We start from the raw sequence: 14,319 nt of genomic DNA on the forward strand, positions 1-14,319 counted from the left end.
AACACTTTGAACTGCCAGATCTCCGCTGAAAGAAATCATCTCGGCGAGGTGAATCCCCAGCCCCGAACGCAGGGCATTGTTGTGGCCTCTGTTTGTGTGTTTTGTAGTAATCACATTTCGGATATTACACAAGTGTGCCCTTCTTAGGGCATGATTGGCTCAGGCAGCTTTTAAACCACCTATATGCTAACAAGCCTTGCTGCCAGGTTCCTAAGGGGTCCTGGCTGGGAAAAATTAAAACCAAACCTTAGACCTCTGTCAGACTGGGAGGAAAATTATATTTTTGAACTAGTCTACAGTGTGGACAGGAAATGACCCCTTCAGAAACTGCTTCTTTAAAAACGAGCAGTGGTGCCTGAAGCTATCCAGTCTCTCTCTCTCTCTCTCTCTCTCTCTCTCTCTCTCTCTCTGGAGCTTGTGCTCTCTCTCTCCCTCTCCCTCTCTCTCTCTCTCTCTCATGCTCTCTCCCTCTCTCCCCCCCCGCTCTGTCTCTTGCTATAGAGGGCTCCCACAGCAGTTCCCAGCCAGTGTGTTCAGCCTGTATGTGTGTGTGTGTGCGTGCTGCTACTTTGTACTGTGAAGAACACACAGCCCATGTGCTCTGTATGGATGTTGATGATACTCTGTGTAGCTTGATTCTCTGCAAGCAGGCAAGATGTCCAGCACACCACATGACCCTTTCTATTCTTCTCCTTTTGGCCCATTTTATAGGAGACACACACCATACATGGTGCAACCAGAGTACCGAATATATGAAATGAACAAGAGGCTGCAGTCGCGTACAGAGGTAAGTCCCTCAGCCTTGTTTTCCTGTGCATGGACTGTGATAGGTTTCAGCCTGAATTCCGTCTGAAGCGTCCCACTAGACAGTACAGTATATGCAGGCATGAACCCTAATTAATTTAGTACTTTAATTGGGTAATCCCTCATTATGTTTCCATGCAGAACAACTCTTTGAGTAGATACCAGCTTAGGCTGAAATCTTGAAATTACAGTACAGCACTTCAGGATTGATTGTAATGCTGTTCTGAGGAGATTGCTCTGCCTCAGTGTGTTGTTTGCTTAGAATCTGTCCTGCTGGCATTTGCAGCTCTAATATTGCAAGGTATTGCTGGAGCATTTGCACAAAACTCATTCGGAAATGCTACAGATTTAGGGGGAGAGAGGATCCGTTATCTGGTTTTGTTCTGTAAACTCATTAAAATCGAACATGAATGATAACAGAAAATGGGAGCAGAGTTTTAAAAACTTACTCCTAGGCTGCACTTAAAGAACACATGTTCAGTACAACCAACAGAGAAATTCATGTTTATGGTTAGAATACGGTTGCTTTTAGCAAGAGAGATGATCAGTACATGACTTTATTATATAGCTGTCAAAAGTACCTAATAATGTAAACTACACTCACTGTTGGTTATGCTTTGTATAATCTGTAACTGGTTTATACACACTGGATTTTACACTGCGATCAGCTACCGCAAAGAATATGCTAAATGGAAAAGGGAAGTACTTTTGTCACTTAAAAAACATAGTGGAGGCTGCATCTTGATTTTTAAATGGTTGAGAAAAGCACACTTTTTGTTCTGTTCAAGTGAAGACTGTGTGGACTGAATCAGGCTGCTTTTCTGCCCATGTGTCTGTGTTTGTGCAGCAAACATTCTTGGTGCTGCAATTTTTCATAGTAGTTTACTAGTGGTGCCCTGAAAACACTTTACAAAGTATTAATCTTTTATAATTAATAGCTTCGTATAGCGGCAAATATCTGCTGAAATAGTGTCAGGAAGCATGGTAAAGGATTTTAGATTGATCTGTTTGTTCTATAATAATTCTTTAAGAGAACATGAGGTTATCATAAAATAAAACACACATGCCTGAATTGTCAGCTAAGCCATGGAGAATCTGTGACGTTTAATGTATATGATACAGCTAACAAGATGTGACCTGCTTTCTGATTGGTTAACTGCTACAGGATAACTGATTTTCTAACGCTGTTATCACTGCTATCCTTAAAACATTATTCTTGAATAGGTGTTAAATGCAATTGATGCCACTTAGAACTCAAAGAAGCTCCTTGCCCTCAAAGTCATGGTAACTGTTTTTCAGTTTTGCCCCAAGTTGTTGATTGCTGATGGTCACTGACATTTAGATAGAAAGAGGCGTTTTGTTTTGTTTTGTTTTTTGTTACTGCTTATTTGTCCATGTCTTGCAACTCTGTTCCTTATGTCCATGTCTTGCAACTCTTTTCCTTACATTCCTGTACATTCTAATATAATCATTTCTAGCCTTTTTCAAGTAAACAGAAAATATGTATCATTAAGCGACTCCTTCAGTGTTTTATATAGAAGCTGTTCTGAAAAGCTGTCAATGTCAATTTAGCCTTTTTATATATTATTTTAATATTTTATATTTTATTTTAGTATGTTAATGCGACCAGTTTCCGATTACAGCTCCTTTACAAATGTTGCACTAGGAAAAGTTTTTGAGAGACTTGTAAAACAACTTTCCCCTCTTGCATTGCTGAGGTGTGCTGAGCTAGATGTCAGTGCGTTTCGCTGCACTTTCTGCTGTGCCCGTTCTGACAGATTGACTGTTCGGAGCAAAAAGGGAGAACCCCGTCTTCCTTACTGGTTTCAGCAGGATCTTGCTTTGACAGATAGTACGTGGTTAATGAAGGCCTTATGCTCAAGCATTTTTTCATTTGCTCGGAGTAAAGATACCTTTGCCTTGTGATTGTTCATTGTTTACATTCTTGTCCTCCGTTTTTTAATTTCTGAGGTCTGTGCTGTAAGTAGTGTTGCCTGTTGAAATGTTTTTTCTAGCTAGCTTCATGCCATCTCATTCATACTGTGATTAAAACACCTTCCTTAATAAAAAGTTAGTTTCCTGGGACACTTAGAGTGACTGGACGTGGCAAGTCCGTGAAGAGTCAGGCTGGCTCCTTGGGCAGGTTGGGAGGGGAAGTTTCACATTAATTTTGTGCGCTTCCAGGCATGTTTGTGATTGGTAGCTGAGCTTTCTGGAGCAGGTATGGCTGCCTCTGAACTTCTTGAATCCACACCAGTGGAGCCCTGGGTGTCATGGGAAGAGTGTGCTTGTGCTTTGGGTGATACAAGCTGTGGATGAACTTTTCACTTCGGGCAATCTTTGGATTAATGTAGGCACTGGTCTCTGAGGGAGGCTGCTGGCACATTGTGAACCCCAGGGGGTAGGTGAGCACAAGTAAAGCAGCTTAAGGGGAAAGGAATTACAAAGAAACTCTCCAAAAGACTGAGGGTAGCAAGCTGTCAGCTTCCATTTGGACCCAGCTTCTGGAGAAAGCCAGTGGCAAATGAGGATGCTTTAAAAATGGGAACCAGCAGCCCATATTTGTTCCCTCATCTGAAACAAATACTTGAAAAGCTTTTGGGATCTTCTTGTTTTTCTAAGAAATCAGAATATTCTTAATAATCTTCTAGTGTCAAATTCTCTGTCATCCCTTGCAGTGGTTGAAGTTCCAAGGCAGAGCAAAATGAACATAGTCTAGTTTAGTTTTACAGACGACAGGTAAAGAGCCTGTGAAAGGAGTCTCTGTATGTAACGTGTCTGTCCTCCTCCATCTTCAGAGCCCAGCTTTGCGGTGGATCCATGTAACCGCTACTCTAAGGAGCTTGCAGACGGGTCAGATGATCAAAAAGGCAATGGACTGGTTGAGACCCGGTTAGAGAATCAACCATTAAATGCCATTTCTCTTGCTGCGTCTCCAGCAGCAGAGTCTATGGCACACTGGGGAGGTAGAAAGGTCCTTTGAATGGTTCTGCACATCAGGTCCCACCTTGACAATCCACCGCTTCCACTCTGGTGCCAGCACTGGATGTAAAGGAGTAATAGCCTCTGTGAAGAATGTGCTCCGTGTGTTAAGCAGACAAAGTACGGAGCGATAAATAAAGGTCATTTAGACACAGCCTGTATATCTTTGCTGTTCTTGTTTTCTTTAGGAAGAAATGATAGTTATGAAAGTAAAGAATTATCAACTCTAACCCTTGCTAGATGTGCAAACTTTTGCTCTCCAGACTTCTCATAACTTTCTGGGCTCCTCAGGCAGGACTTACAACTGCCTTTTGAAATTCAGGGTCAGTCTTAGGCGAAGAATTCCAATCACACCCAGGCAGGGGGTGGTTTTATGATGTAAGTACTGGCAAAAATCCACTACCCAGCTAATTCTTATGTGATCTAAAGTAAATTAGGGAGTCTGAGTTACTAACTAGCACACAGGAACACCTTAACTTCCTTAAAAGTTGTTCAAAGAAAGCCAATCTTGTAATGCTTTTTCTAAAAGGAAATTAATACATGCTTTCTTAATAATACTTTAGGAGTGTCTAGTGCCATTTTGTAAAACATCAACAAGCCTGATTTAAAGAAGCAAAATGAGTATTTAAATGTTTGATAATTGCTATCAGATATAAAGATAAACCTTACTTACTTCTATCATAGTAGACTGAACTTTCTGGTTAACCAAAATGCAGCTGTTTCTTTGCTGTGAGTATAGTTTTAAGGATTTCTTGACTATTCACTCAAACTCAGTTTATTTTAATATTTTTATGTCTGTGTTATTTTAACATTCAAGAAAGCAATTCTGTTGTGGCATAATCAGCAGTTCCTAAAGTTCTAGGTAGCAAATATCCAATATAGATAAATTACTTAGATACTTTATATCTCTGTTTTTCATACAATTCGATGCAAAAAAAAAGCTGTTTTCCTCTTTGATGTTGCAGATCCTTTTTTGTTATAATTTTTAATCATTTGAAGTTGCTTACACTTAAAAGTTGATTATATCTTAAATATAATTATTTTTCACTAGCATTACAGTGTGCTTGCTGTGGAAAGATCACTTAAAGTTGCTGGCAGTTCAAAGTTTGATGCATTACTTTATTATCAATAATCAAAGAAACGTATCAAGCCTTTCACTTATTTATGTAGTCCCCTATATTTTTAGAACTTATATGTATCATAGTAGGTTAAATTTACCTAGGTTTATATATTTATCTCTACTACAAGAGGTAATACTTTGTATCACCTTATATGCAAAACCTGACTTTCCTTCTGGCTCAGAACGCAGTGTTGTAAGGATGGCTAGAGAAGGTGATTAGTAGCATATTTGTTTTAAGGACAATCAACGTAATCAAATTATATTAAACTCCTATCAAACTGTATGGTAAATTTCACAAAAGGAGAGATTTCATGATGAAAGAAAATTTAAAGAAAATTAAGAGGAAAATAAAAGGGGATGTTATGGTTGCTTAAAAGCTACTAAATGAACTGGAAGCTAACACAGACATTCTTACTCAACCAAATATTTAAAGCAAAGCAAATCAGAGCAGAACAAAATTTCTACAGTTGAATGGAAGTCTCTTATTTTACTTCCTCACATTGCTATCTGATGAAACAATCTTTCTTCTTCTTCCTGATGCATTTTTAATATATTAGTCATAAAAATCTATGTTGTGACATCACATTTGTTCACATAGCAACTTAGTATCACAAACAGATCTCTGATATTGTATACATAAGTCTGAGTTTGCCCAATGAGTTTGTTTTGTTGAGAGGAAAACAAAAATACTTTGAAACAGAAGTTTATGTGAAGAAATATTCTTTTATCCTCAAATATACTAGTAACTAACAATTCTAGGAACATGAATAAAGTATTTTAAAAGATTACTTTTAAAACCGTACGTTGCTGAAACTAAAAAGGTCAATTTTGAAAGAAAACCCTTGAATTTGTTTAGGCAGACATCGACTTGGGAATGATTTCAAGGCTCTTTTTACTGATTGTCTTTTATTTCATACAGTTTTTTCATCCCTTTAAAAAAAAATTCAGTTGCAGCTGTTTTCAATTAAAATTGTTATAAACTAACAATTCTTATGAGGCTGGGAAGAAAAAAAGACTCTACTTCCTTTCCATGCTGATCCTTAGCTTACAATCAGAGATGTCTTGCTGCTTTTTTTTCCTGAAGTTATAATATAGAATGTAAACTGCATGCTGAACTAACGGGAGCTTTGGAGGGCCGGAGCTGGCGAGGGGGGAGCCAGAGAGTGAGTGTGAAAGTGAAGGAATGTATCATCTCCTCTGTAAGTTACTGTGATCCTATCTAGATCATTTTCTATAAAGAATCCTTTTCACCCCTTCTTTTTCTTTTTCATTCTTTACTCTTTAAAGTGTAAATCCACTTTAAAAAAATTAAACTCAGTCTTTCTCTGATGTAAACAAGATTTACCGTGCAGATCCAGTCTCAAAAATAGAAGCTGCTGGATGGTGAGAAGGAACAAAACAGAGATCATAACAAGGACCTGATTCTCTGCTCTTGTTTCAGCTGGAGTTTTGCCTGCATTAGGACTGCAAGATCAGATCAGAAAAAAAGATTTGTTTTTGATACATGCCCTTTCTTTGTTTACAGAAGAAGTGTATGGGTAGATTGCTAAACTCACTGCAGTATCTGTAGCTGGACTCCTCACTTCAAATGGTTTTTTTTTTTTTGTATCTTTTTGCCAAAAGTTGCATATCTGCAGTAAACAGGCATTCCAACTGTGCTGATACTTTGTTTCGTTGCTTCCTCCCCAAGCAGAACTTTCTTTCCTGCACTGGACTGTGTACACAGGCAAAGATGTATCCTCATTTTTGCGGGTCCTCTTTTTGAAAAGGTCTTCTGCACCACTGGAAGCCGCAGAGTGGTGACCCTGGCAGGGGCAAGGTTGTCCCAGAATGGCTGCTGCTTAGCAGTCTCCAGAACAGACTTAGGTCAGATCTAACAGACTTAGGTCAGATCTCAGTGGTTTTATTTATTAGGGAAAAATAACAAAAGAAACTTCTCTGGAACGCCAGCTTTGATCTTCTCCCTAAGCTAGTGTGGTTCCTTTCCCCAGTGTGCGCTCTCTGGGTTTGGTTACTGGCAGAATTTTCTGAAGGAGAGCGCTTTGTTGCCAGAGTACTGTTTCCATCTCTGTTATGTGCTGATGGACAACCATGGCCATTTAAACTAAAGCCTGTAAATTACTAGTTTCAGCCAAACAGTACTCTCAGTAATTCTGATGTAACCAACTGGCGATCAGCTAGAACTACCTGGGGACCGTAAACCTCAGAGTGGTAATGGTTGGTGTTTCTGGAGACAGCTCTGGTGCTTATATGTCTTACGGGGCTAGTGAAAAATCACCAACCCTGAAATAAACTCCTCAGGACTCAGGAGTGTTGGTAGTGTAGAGTCTTTGCAGAGGCAGTAAATTCTACACAAGCAGGCTGTCCTCTCCATGAGGCGTGTGCTCCCACCTTGCTGCCTATAACCACTGTCAAGAGGACATATGCACGATGAGCCCCCTGGCCAGGCCGGCGTTCCTGTCACCTCCATACAGACTTGAAGTGTGAGACTTGAGCATAGCTAACTAAGGGCTTTATGAATAGCTCTTGATAACTACAGCCAAAATGTAAGCGTTGGATGAGACTTTTACCCTAAGTAAGGTCTTCCTGATGTCAGCACACGGATCCAGATAGGTGCCAGGGTAGACTCACAAACTCACAACTGCCACAGTGAAGCCATAACTTTGTGTAGGTTTCTAAACCCACTTAAACTCTGCTGCCTGGTTACCTGCAAACTAAATAGCTGTATCTTTGCATCCTTCCAGGCAACTGATAAATTGGAACATGGTTGCGATATCTGTCACATGGGATCTGAAATACCTGGTGGTATCTAGGCTTCCAAACTCTACGCCGCGGAGTCAGCTTGCCAAGTGTAGTTAGCTGAACAGAAATTAATTCAAATCTGTCTGTACCATATGCATGTGTGTGTTTAAAAAGGGAAGGGGGAAAGCTAATCTCTTGATACAGTTTTGCGATCAGACACCCACGTACAACAGATTCAATATCTGTCCTGATCCCATCCATTACACAACTGCTAGTTGCAGACTACAGCATCCTTCATGCTCCAACAGGGTTGCAGGGGCCGGTTGTATGACCTTATCTGTTGCACTCTGAGGGCAAATGAAACATTGTATGTGTATAAAACTGCTCATATTTGGAAAGCCTTTATTAGGGCAGATCAGAGAACAGACCTAATTACAGATCTACTGTGCTCATTGTTCAAAAATTAAATACATGTAAGAACCTGTCATGGTTTCTTTTGGGTATTTCTGTATGCAGTCCTACAGCACCTGTGCAGTGGACTCTCTTATTTCTTTCTTTTTATTTTTTTTTACTTTCAAACACTTGCTTTTCTAACAAAATTTTTGATGAGGTTATTTTCTAAAGTAGCAAAACATTTTTTCAGGTACAACCTGATTGAGAGAAATATGGCTTTTAATATATTGCATATTTATAATATTTCATGTACTGTATTGTGATTCTTGTTCCAGTTGTGTAGTTTTGCTTGAGCCATTAGCAGAACATTGTATCAGCGAAAGACTTGCCATCTATCTTAGAGCAGGATACAGGGAGATTTCTGAAATATTAATAACCATATTATACAAAACTAAATATTCTAGATCTTTAAACTCAGTAGGCACACAGAGGGGAAAAATCAGAAAACAAGGAAGTAAAAGAGTGAAAGTTTTTCATTTTATAATTTAAGCTGAAGCACTCTCACCTCGCTTTATGCCTCAGGAAGAAAGTCAGCAGCACTGGTCCAGACTACCGCCTTTGCTTTGCTATGGCGTATCCTCCAGTTCAGGTGAGATTGGCAAGGCAGGCAGGAACCTGCTTCGCCAAAGGGTTTGCAACCGGGATCGTATCGCACAGTTGAGCAAAGAGAGTATGAAATGACACATAACTAGCCCGCTATGTTTTCTTTACGCAGTTTTTATAAAAGTCTCACAGGTGGCGTATAAAGCAGTGAATGAGGCCTGCAAGTGTGTGGTTTCCTCAGGCCCTCATATTCTGATAGTAACTTGCATTTTCAGATCAGTGTCACTGTCTTCCTTTACGCTTCCAGGGTTTCCATATCGCTCCATTTCACATCACAACAATGTTACTGTGACTAGACAACACCATAAAGTAAAAGAACTGCTAAGATACTTACTCGAGAGCAAATGAAAATTCTTCTGGTTGAAGCTGTTCTGAGTCTTCCAGGCGCTTCCTTCCTTTTGGTACTTGGCCAACATTTCTCCAGCCCTCTTCTTTGCCATAGCAAAACGCTAAAAACCAGGATACAGAGTCTATATGTGCATTTGCAACCCAGCCTCTCACTTTAGTGGATGAAGGCAATACAGTAGCTCTATCACTTCCACCTAGATTTAATCACCAGAGTATCAGTTAACCCTTAGGGTAATCAGGTAATAATGTTGTTGATGTGATTCGAAGTATCATTTTAAGCAATTAGAAGTTCAGATATAATGTGCTGCAGTTATGTATTATATAGTGCATCTATCCATTTTACAGAGCAAAAATTACCATATGCTTTGTGGGAGACTTGGCATTTTGCACGGACTGGAGTTCTGCTTGTATTTACAGACCGCGTGCCTATAAACTACGGTAGTAACTCTTTGAAGGCCACACCTATGCACAGCACTGATAATGATGGGTGGCAATGGGAGAGCTACAGATCACTGAATATGATAGGCTTGTATGTTTTTCCATAGGACAGGACACTGCTTGCCATGCAGTTACTTTAGATGAATGTAACAAGAAGGAAATTGTTGGAAAAAATTCCAGGCTTCCTCGCTTTTTAAGCTCTAGCTTTGATTCAGGTTTGTGCTCATCCAGTCAGGGATGAGAAACGGTGACACATGGCATATGACCAAGCAGAGCTTATATTCTTCATAGAATATTACATGCTTACAGCAAGCTGCTTGTTATAAAAGATGGGCAAAAATATGTCTTTAATTTGAATAATTAATGCATTCAAATAAATCATTATTAATTCCTAGCAAGTGTGAGTAGAAAGAATTGGAACTCATGAAATCTATTTTTTGATATGAATGATTAGCTTCGCTCTCTTCAGTATCTCTTAACACCCTGCCAGGGTTAATAATGTGAAGTAAAAAGATCGGTCAAGATGCCAGCACACCAGGTACATCTCTTCTGTGACAGCATTATAAGATTATTTAACACCCACATCAAGAGCATCCTGAAGCAACCAAGTTACACCTTGACTGATCGTTTCATCCAAAGGGCTGCGCTTCCAAATGTGCAGCGGAGCACAGACTTCCTGGTACAGAGCGGTGTTGGCGCTGGTGTGTAACCTGAAGCCACAACCTGCGTGTCTGGACTGACAAGAATCCTACCAGTTGAGCCGCTGTGACACCTTGTGGCTTAGGAAGTAACACAAGGATCTTTTAGAAAATTAACAGGTAAAATCCAGAGGTTAGTGGGTGCTGGTAATTGCCCTCTCATAAAACTATCGAAAGAAGTCTCTTTGCTGGATTAGCTTACTGTGTATTTGAGATACAGCTAAATTAAGCAGTAGTGGGCTCAGTTCTGTTCAGGGTCCTTATAATATGTACTTTCCTGTTTTGCGTTAAAAGATGGGACATCACTTCACTAAGTCTGACCTGCTACTCTTATCTCTAGTGCTCTGGTGTTTGTTCATCATTCAGATTACATAAAGAAACGCTGTTTTGGCTGCAGTACAGAGCAAATATTTTATTTGTTTGCAACCATTAATTTGGTTAACCAAAAAAAAAGCTTGAAGGGAGTAAAGTACATATTGGTGCTGAGTATGTTTAAACAGTAGCAGAATTAAATGAAAGTAACTAAAACACAGTTAGCTTTTGGCATTGGGCACACAACTCCGTAAAACCCTGAAATTGGGGTTAAATAGATCACAGTGTTCAGCTGTGGTAATTCATTAACCGTTTGCCTTACAATGAAGCCATATTTTTTGTGAGAAATTCTCAGTAGCCATAAAATGGGGCCAATAATGCATCGAGCTCAGGTGAGCTCTGTATCTGCAAAGGCTCAGCATCTTACAGGACCTCCTCCCAGTCTCTGGTGTGCACTTGTTACGCCTTCAAACATGCACTTCTGTGTTTTCATCCATGTTGATCCTGAGCGTTTGAGAGGAGTTTCCCAGAAACTCACACATTACGTCCCATAACCCTTTCCTTGGCTCTGATGCCTGCAAAACACTTTCAGCAATTGGGCTGAAATGATTGTTTGCTGCTGACAAACACCATCCTGCTGTTCTATGAACTCCCACAGTTGTTGCTCTGCATCCCTTGATTATCCCTTCAGGTATGTCCACAGTGTTGCTTAAACGTACTATGTAGATGTACATGCCCAAACTTGCATTTAACTCACTAGTGTCGGAAGCAGCAAGCCACACAGGGCTCAGTGCGTGCAGTCTATCTTATTTGGCAGGTAGGTATTTTGATCCTTTGCTGAACTTTGTGCTCATAAAGTTGAGTGGCTACTAACGCTCACACACAACGCTGTCCTCACGATGTGCACTGGTAAATTTGTCATACAGTTCTTGGGCAGGGACCGTCTTTTCTGCTCTTGTACAGCTGGCGTGGTGGAGTTCTGGTCCATGTCTGCAGCTCACTTTTACTACTGTGCGATATATCATAACTAACAGAAATCTAAAAGTAGGTAGTAGTATTTAAAATACTTCCAAACCCAAATCTAAATATACCTCTTTCATTTTCATTTCACAAATCAAAATGTTTTAATTGATATTACATGTATTTATGTGCTACAAATGATTTTCTGACTAGAAAACACCATAATACAGTAGGTTCTTGGGAGATGACTGTTTAATGCTCTTAACACATCTCGTTACTTCTCAAATACCTCACCACACCCGTGCAAACCTACTGGCTTTGCCAAGAAAGTACAAATACACTTTAGGGCAGCATTTTGCTGGTTGATTTGTACATCTGATATTGTTACAAAAGCTAGTGCTTTTTTAGCATGATTCTCCAGTAGTTTCAAACAAAGAAACTCCTTCCAAGTCCATTTTCTCCTAACAGTGGAAAGACTAACTTATCTTAAATTCCACAGGAAAAGTGTATTCTCCTGAATAAGAAGTGGTCTATATGTATCTTATTTCATGAGCATTTTGGTAGGGAATATTGTGAAGTCTTTTAGTGAATAAGTTCCAAGGTAGAGATGAACCAGAGAGGTTGTTCTAGGGAAGAAAGGCAACACTTATTTTTTTTTCTTTTATTGTTTGCACTCTACTGATTTAATTAGCCAGTGAGAACAGACCCACTTTGAATATTAAAAAGACAAAACCAACCCCCCTTCCCCCATCCTCACATCTGTTGCCTTTTGGAAACTACACACAGTACCAAAACTATCCAGCGTCTAATGGATTTTGCTTTTTAACAGATATTACCTGTATTCACTTGCAAATAAATGACATAAGTATTTTATTCTGGTTCTGAGGGGAAGGGGCTGTTTAAATTGTCATTTTGAAAGGGAGTGGGCTACCTTAAGCAAAACTGGAACGTTTTGGGTGTGCCTCACAAGTGAAGGTAGCCACAGTCTTCACACATTTCTGAGCGATGATCTAAGAGCAAAATCTTAATGATTACCATATTATAGAAACTTAAATTGTTCCTGAGGCAGCTTCAAGTTGAAAAGAGTGGAGTCGTGTGAGGGGCAGAAAAGGCTAGGGTTATACACTGGTCAAGAGCAGGGCAGCAGAGATGGATAAAACTACTGAAATGCTCTCTGCTGTGTTTCATTATGCTACTGCCTTCTGCAGTGTAAATGAGATGGACTGAATTTCAATAAGGAAGAGAAGCAGTTCGCTGCACCTCTGATCGGGGAGGCCCACCCCTGCGAGGGAGCTAGAGCCTTTTTCTAATCACAGTCTAGAATATGAATATTAACGCTTGATCCAGAGGCTCGGTGTTGCAGAACTGAAAGATGCTTCTGGTGGTTGCGGCCCTTCCTCCTTCGGGACCTTTTATGCTCTCTTCAACCCAGAATTCCCTTAGTTTTGTGTAATGCAGCATCTTAAGATCAGCATCAAAAAGGGTGGATTCTGCAATAGTTTTTCTCCCCATTTTTGTGGAAGCATACTAGATGCTTTATTAAAATCGTTTTCATATTAAGAGGAGAGTAACCTACTAATTTTGCTGAAGGTGACTCTTTACGGACACAATTACCTATATAATTTTCAGGATTATTACTAGGAAGCATGTGAAACTATTTGGACCATGGGAACTTGGATAAACCCACCCGGTGTGCAAATTTGGTTACCAAAATAGCTTCACTAAGCCTGAGAACACTGAGTGGGATTATGAGTCGACTCAGAAATAGGAATTGAGAGCTCAGCCCAGCAGTCTTTCCCTTCCTTAGAGATTGATGGCACACAGATGCATGAGTGCAAACAACATACTGTTTGTGGACTAATGATGGTGTTGTGTTTTTTTCTTATTAATCTTTGTCGCAAACTTTCTAGGTTTGTTTCAACCAGATATTAGTGTTTGCAACTCCTTGTCACTGCAGCTCCTCATCCCATGCAAAGTTTCCCCGTTTATGTCAGTGAGATGAGCGTTTGGCCCTGTACTTGAAGCCCCTAGAGATATGTCACTGAAGCAACTGCTGGCATATACCTCATCTCAGCAGGGATTGATTCAGCAAAAGTTTGGTCTTGGGACCTACCTTTTCTAATGGGCTTAAGAGTTTTAGGTGACTCAGTTCTTAGGGACTAATTTGAGACCCCTTAAAAGGACTAGAAGGGCATATTCAGCTTTTTGAAAGTGTTGCCCATGGTCGGCTATGTGATAAAACTGCGTGTTCAGGGGCTTAGATTATGTTTGCACGTATCTTTTCACAAATGCCAAAGGCATAATAGAAAGCACGGTTAAGAGCAGCAGCTCTCACTATCAAAAAATACTGTGTTGCACAGCGAATAACAGGAAGTGGGTAAAGTTTTTCTAAATCAGAAATTTAGCTGGAGAGAAATATATGGCACATAAATAAATTAGAGAAATAGTAGTTAGATCTGCTAAGAAGCTACATGGTGTAAATCATTTTGCTGAGTTTATCCACACACTCATTGAAAGTGGGCTCTGAAGCCTACATTGTTAGCTGGATTAGTAGATGACAGATTTCACAAAATTTGTTATTAGATTTATTTTTAGTTTGCTTGGTTTTAATACCAATCAAAACAAATCCCGGACATTCATAGTTAATATTTTTCAACATCTTTCTCAAGCAGCTGCTAGCCTGTACTGCATTCCTGGGAAGGGGAAAGAGGCGATTAAATGAAATTCATAGCCTTTTAGTGTCTGCTCAGCCTGCAACTGGCAGCATGTGTGGTTTGTGGCTGCTGAACTGGCAGACTTACAGCCTTTTCATGACGTCAAGTGCACACATCATGGATTTGTGCGAGCTAAATGGGGGCT

The 14,319-nt window shown here is 39.9% G+C and overlaps 1 protein-coding gene across 14 annotated transcripts in view; it reads left to right on the top strand.

Annotated features, from left to right (window-relative positions):
* Nucleotides 1–366: 366 nt before the first annotated feature.
* The window catches only part of LDB2 (LIM domain binding 2), a 213,793-nt gene continuing 199,840 nt past the window's right edge, over nucleotides 367–14,319 (top strand). For 3 of the 14 annotated variants that reach the window (XM_064511395.1, XM_064511397.1, XM_064511396.1), the window contains exons 1-2: nucleotides 367–540; nucleotides 712–787. In XM_064511395.1, coding sequence (XP_064367465.1) covers nucleotides 458–540; nucleotides 712–787 — 159 coding nt within the window. In that variant the 5' untranslated portion in view covers nucleotides 367–457. Of the gene's footprint in view, nucleotides 788–14,319 lie in introns of all 14 variants that reach the window. The other 11 variants (XM_064511392.1, XM_064511393.1, XM_064511399.1 and 8 more) reach the window with 6 other exon arrangements.

Source organism: Dromaius novaehollandiae, chromosome 4 (assembly GCF_036370855.1).
Source record: "Dromaius novaehollandiae isolate bDroNov1 chromosome 4, bDroNov1.hap1, whole genome shotgun sequence".
In the NCBI taxonomy this organism is placed as follows: domain Eukaryota; kingdom Metazoa; phylum Chordata; class Aves; order Casuariiformes; family Dromaiidae; genus Dromaius; species Dromaius novaehollandiae.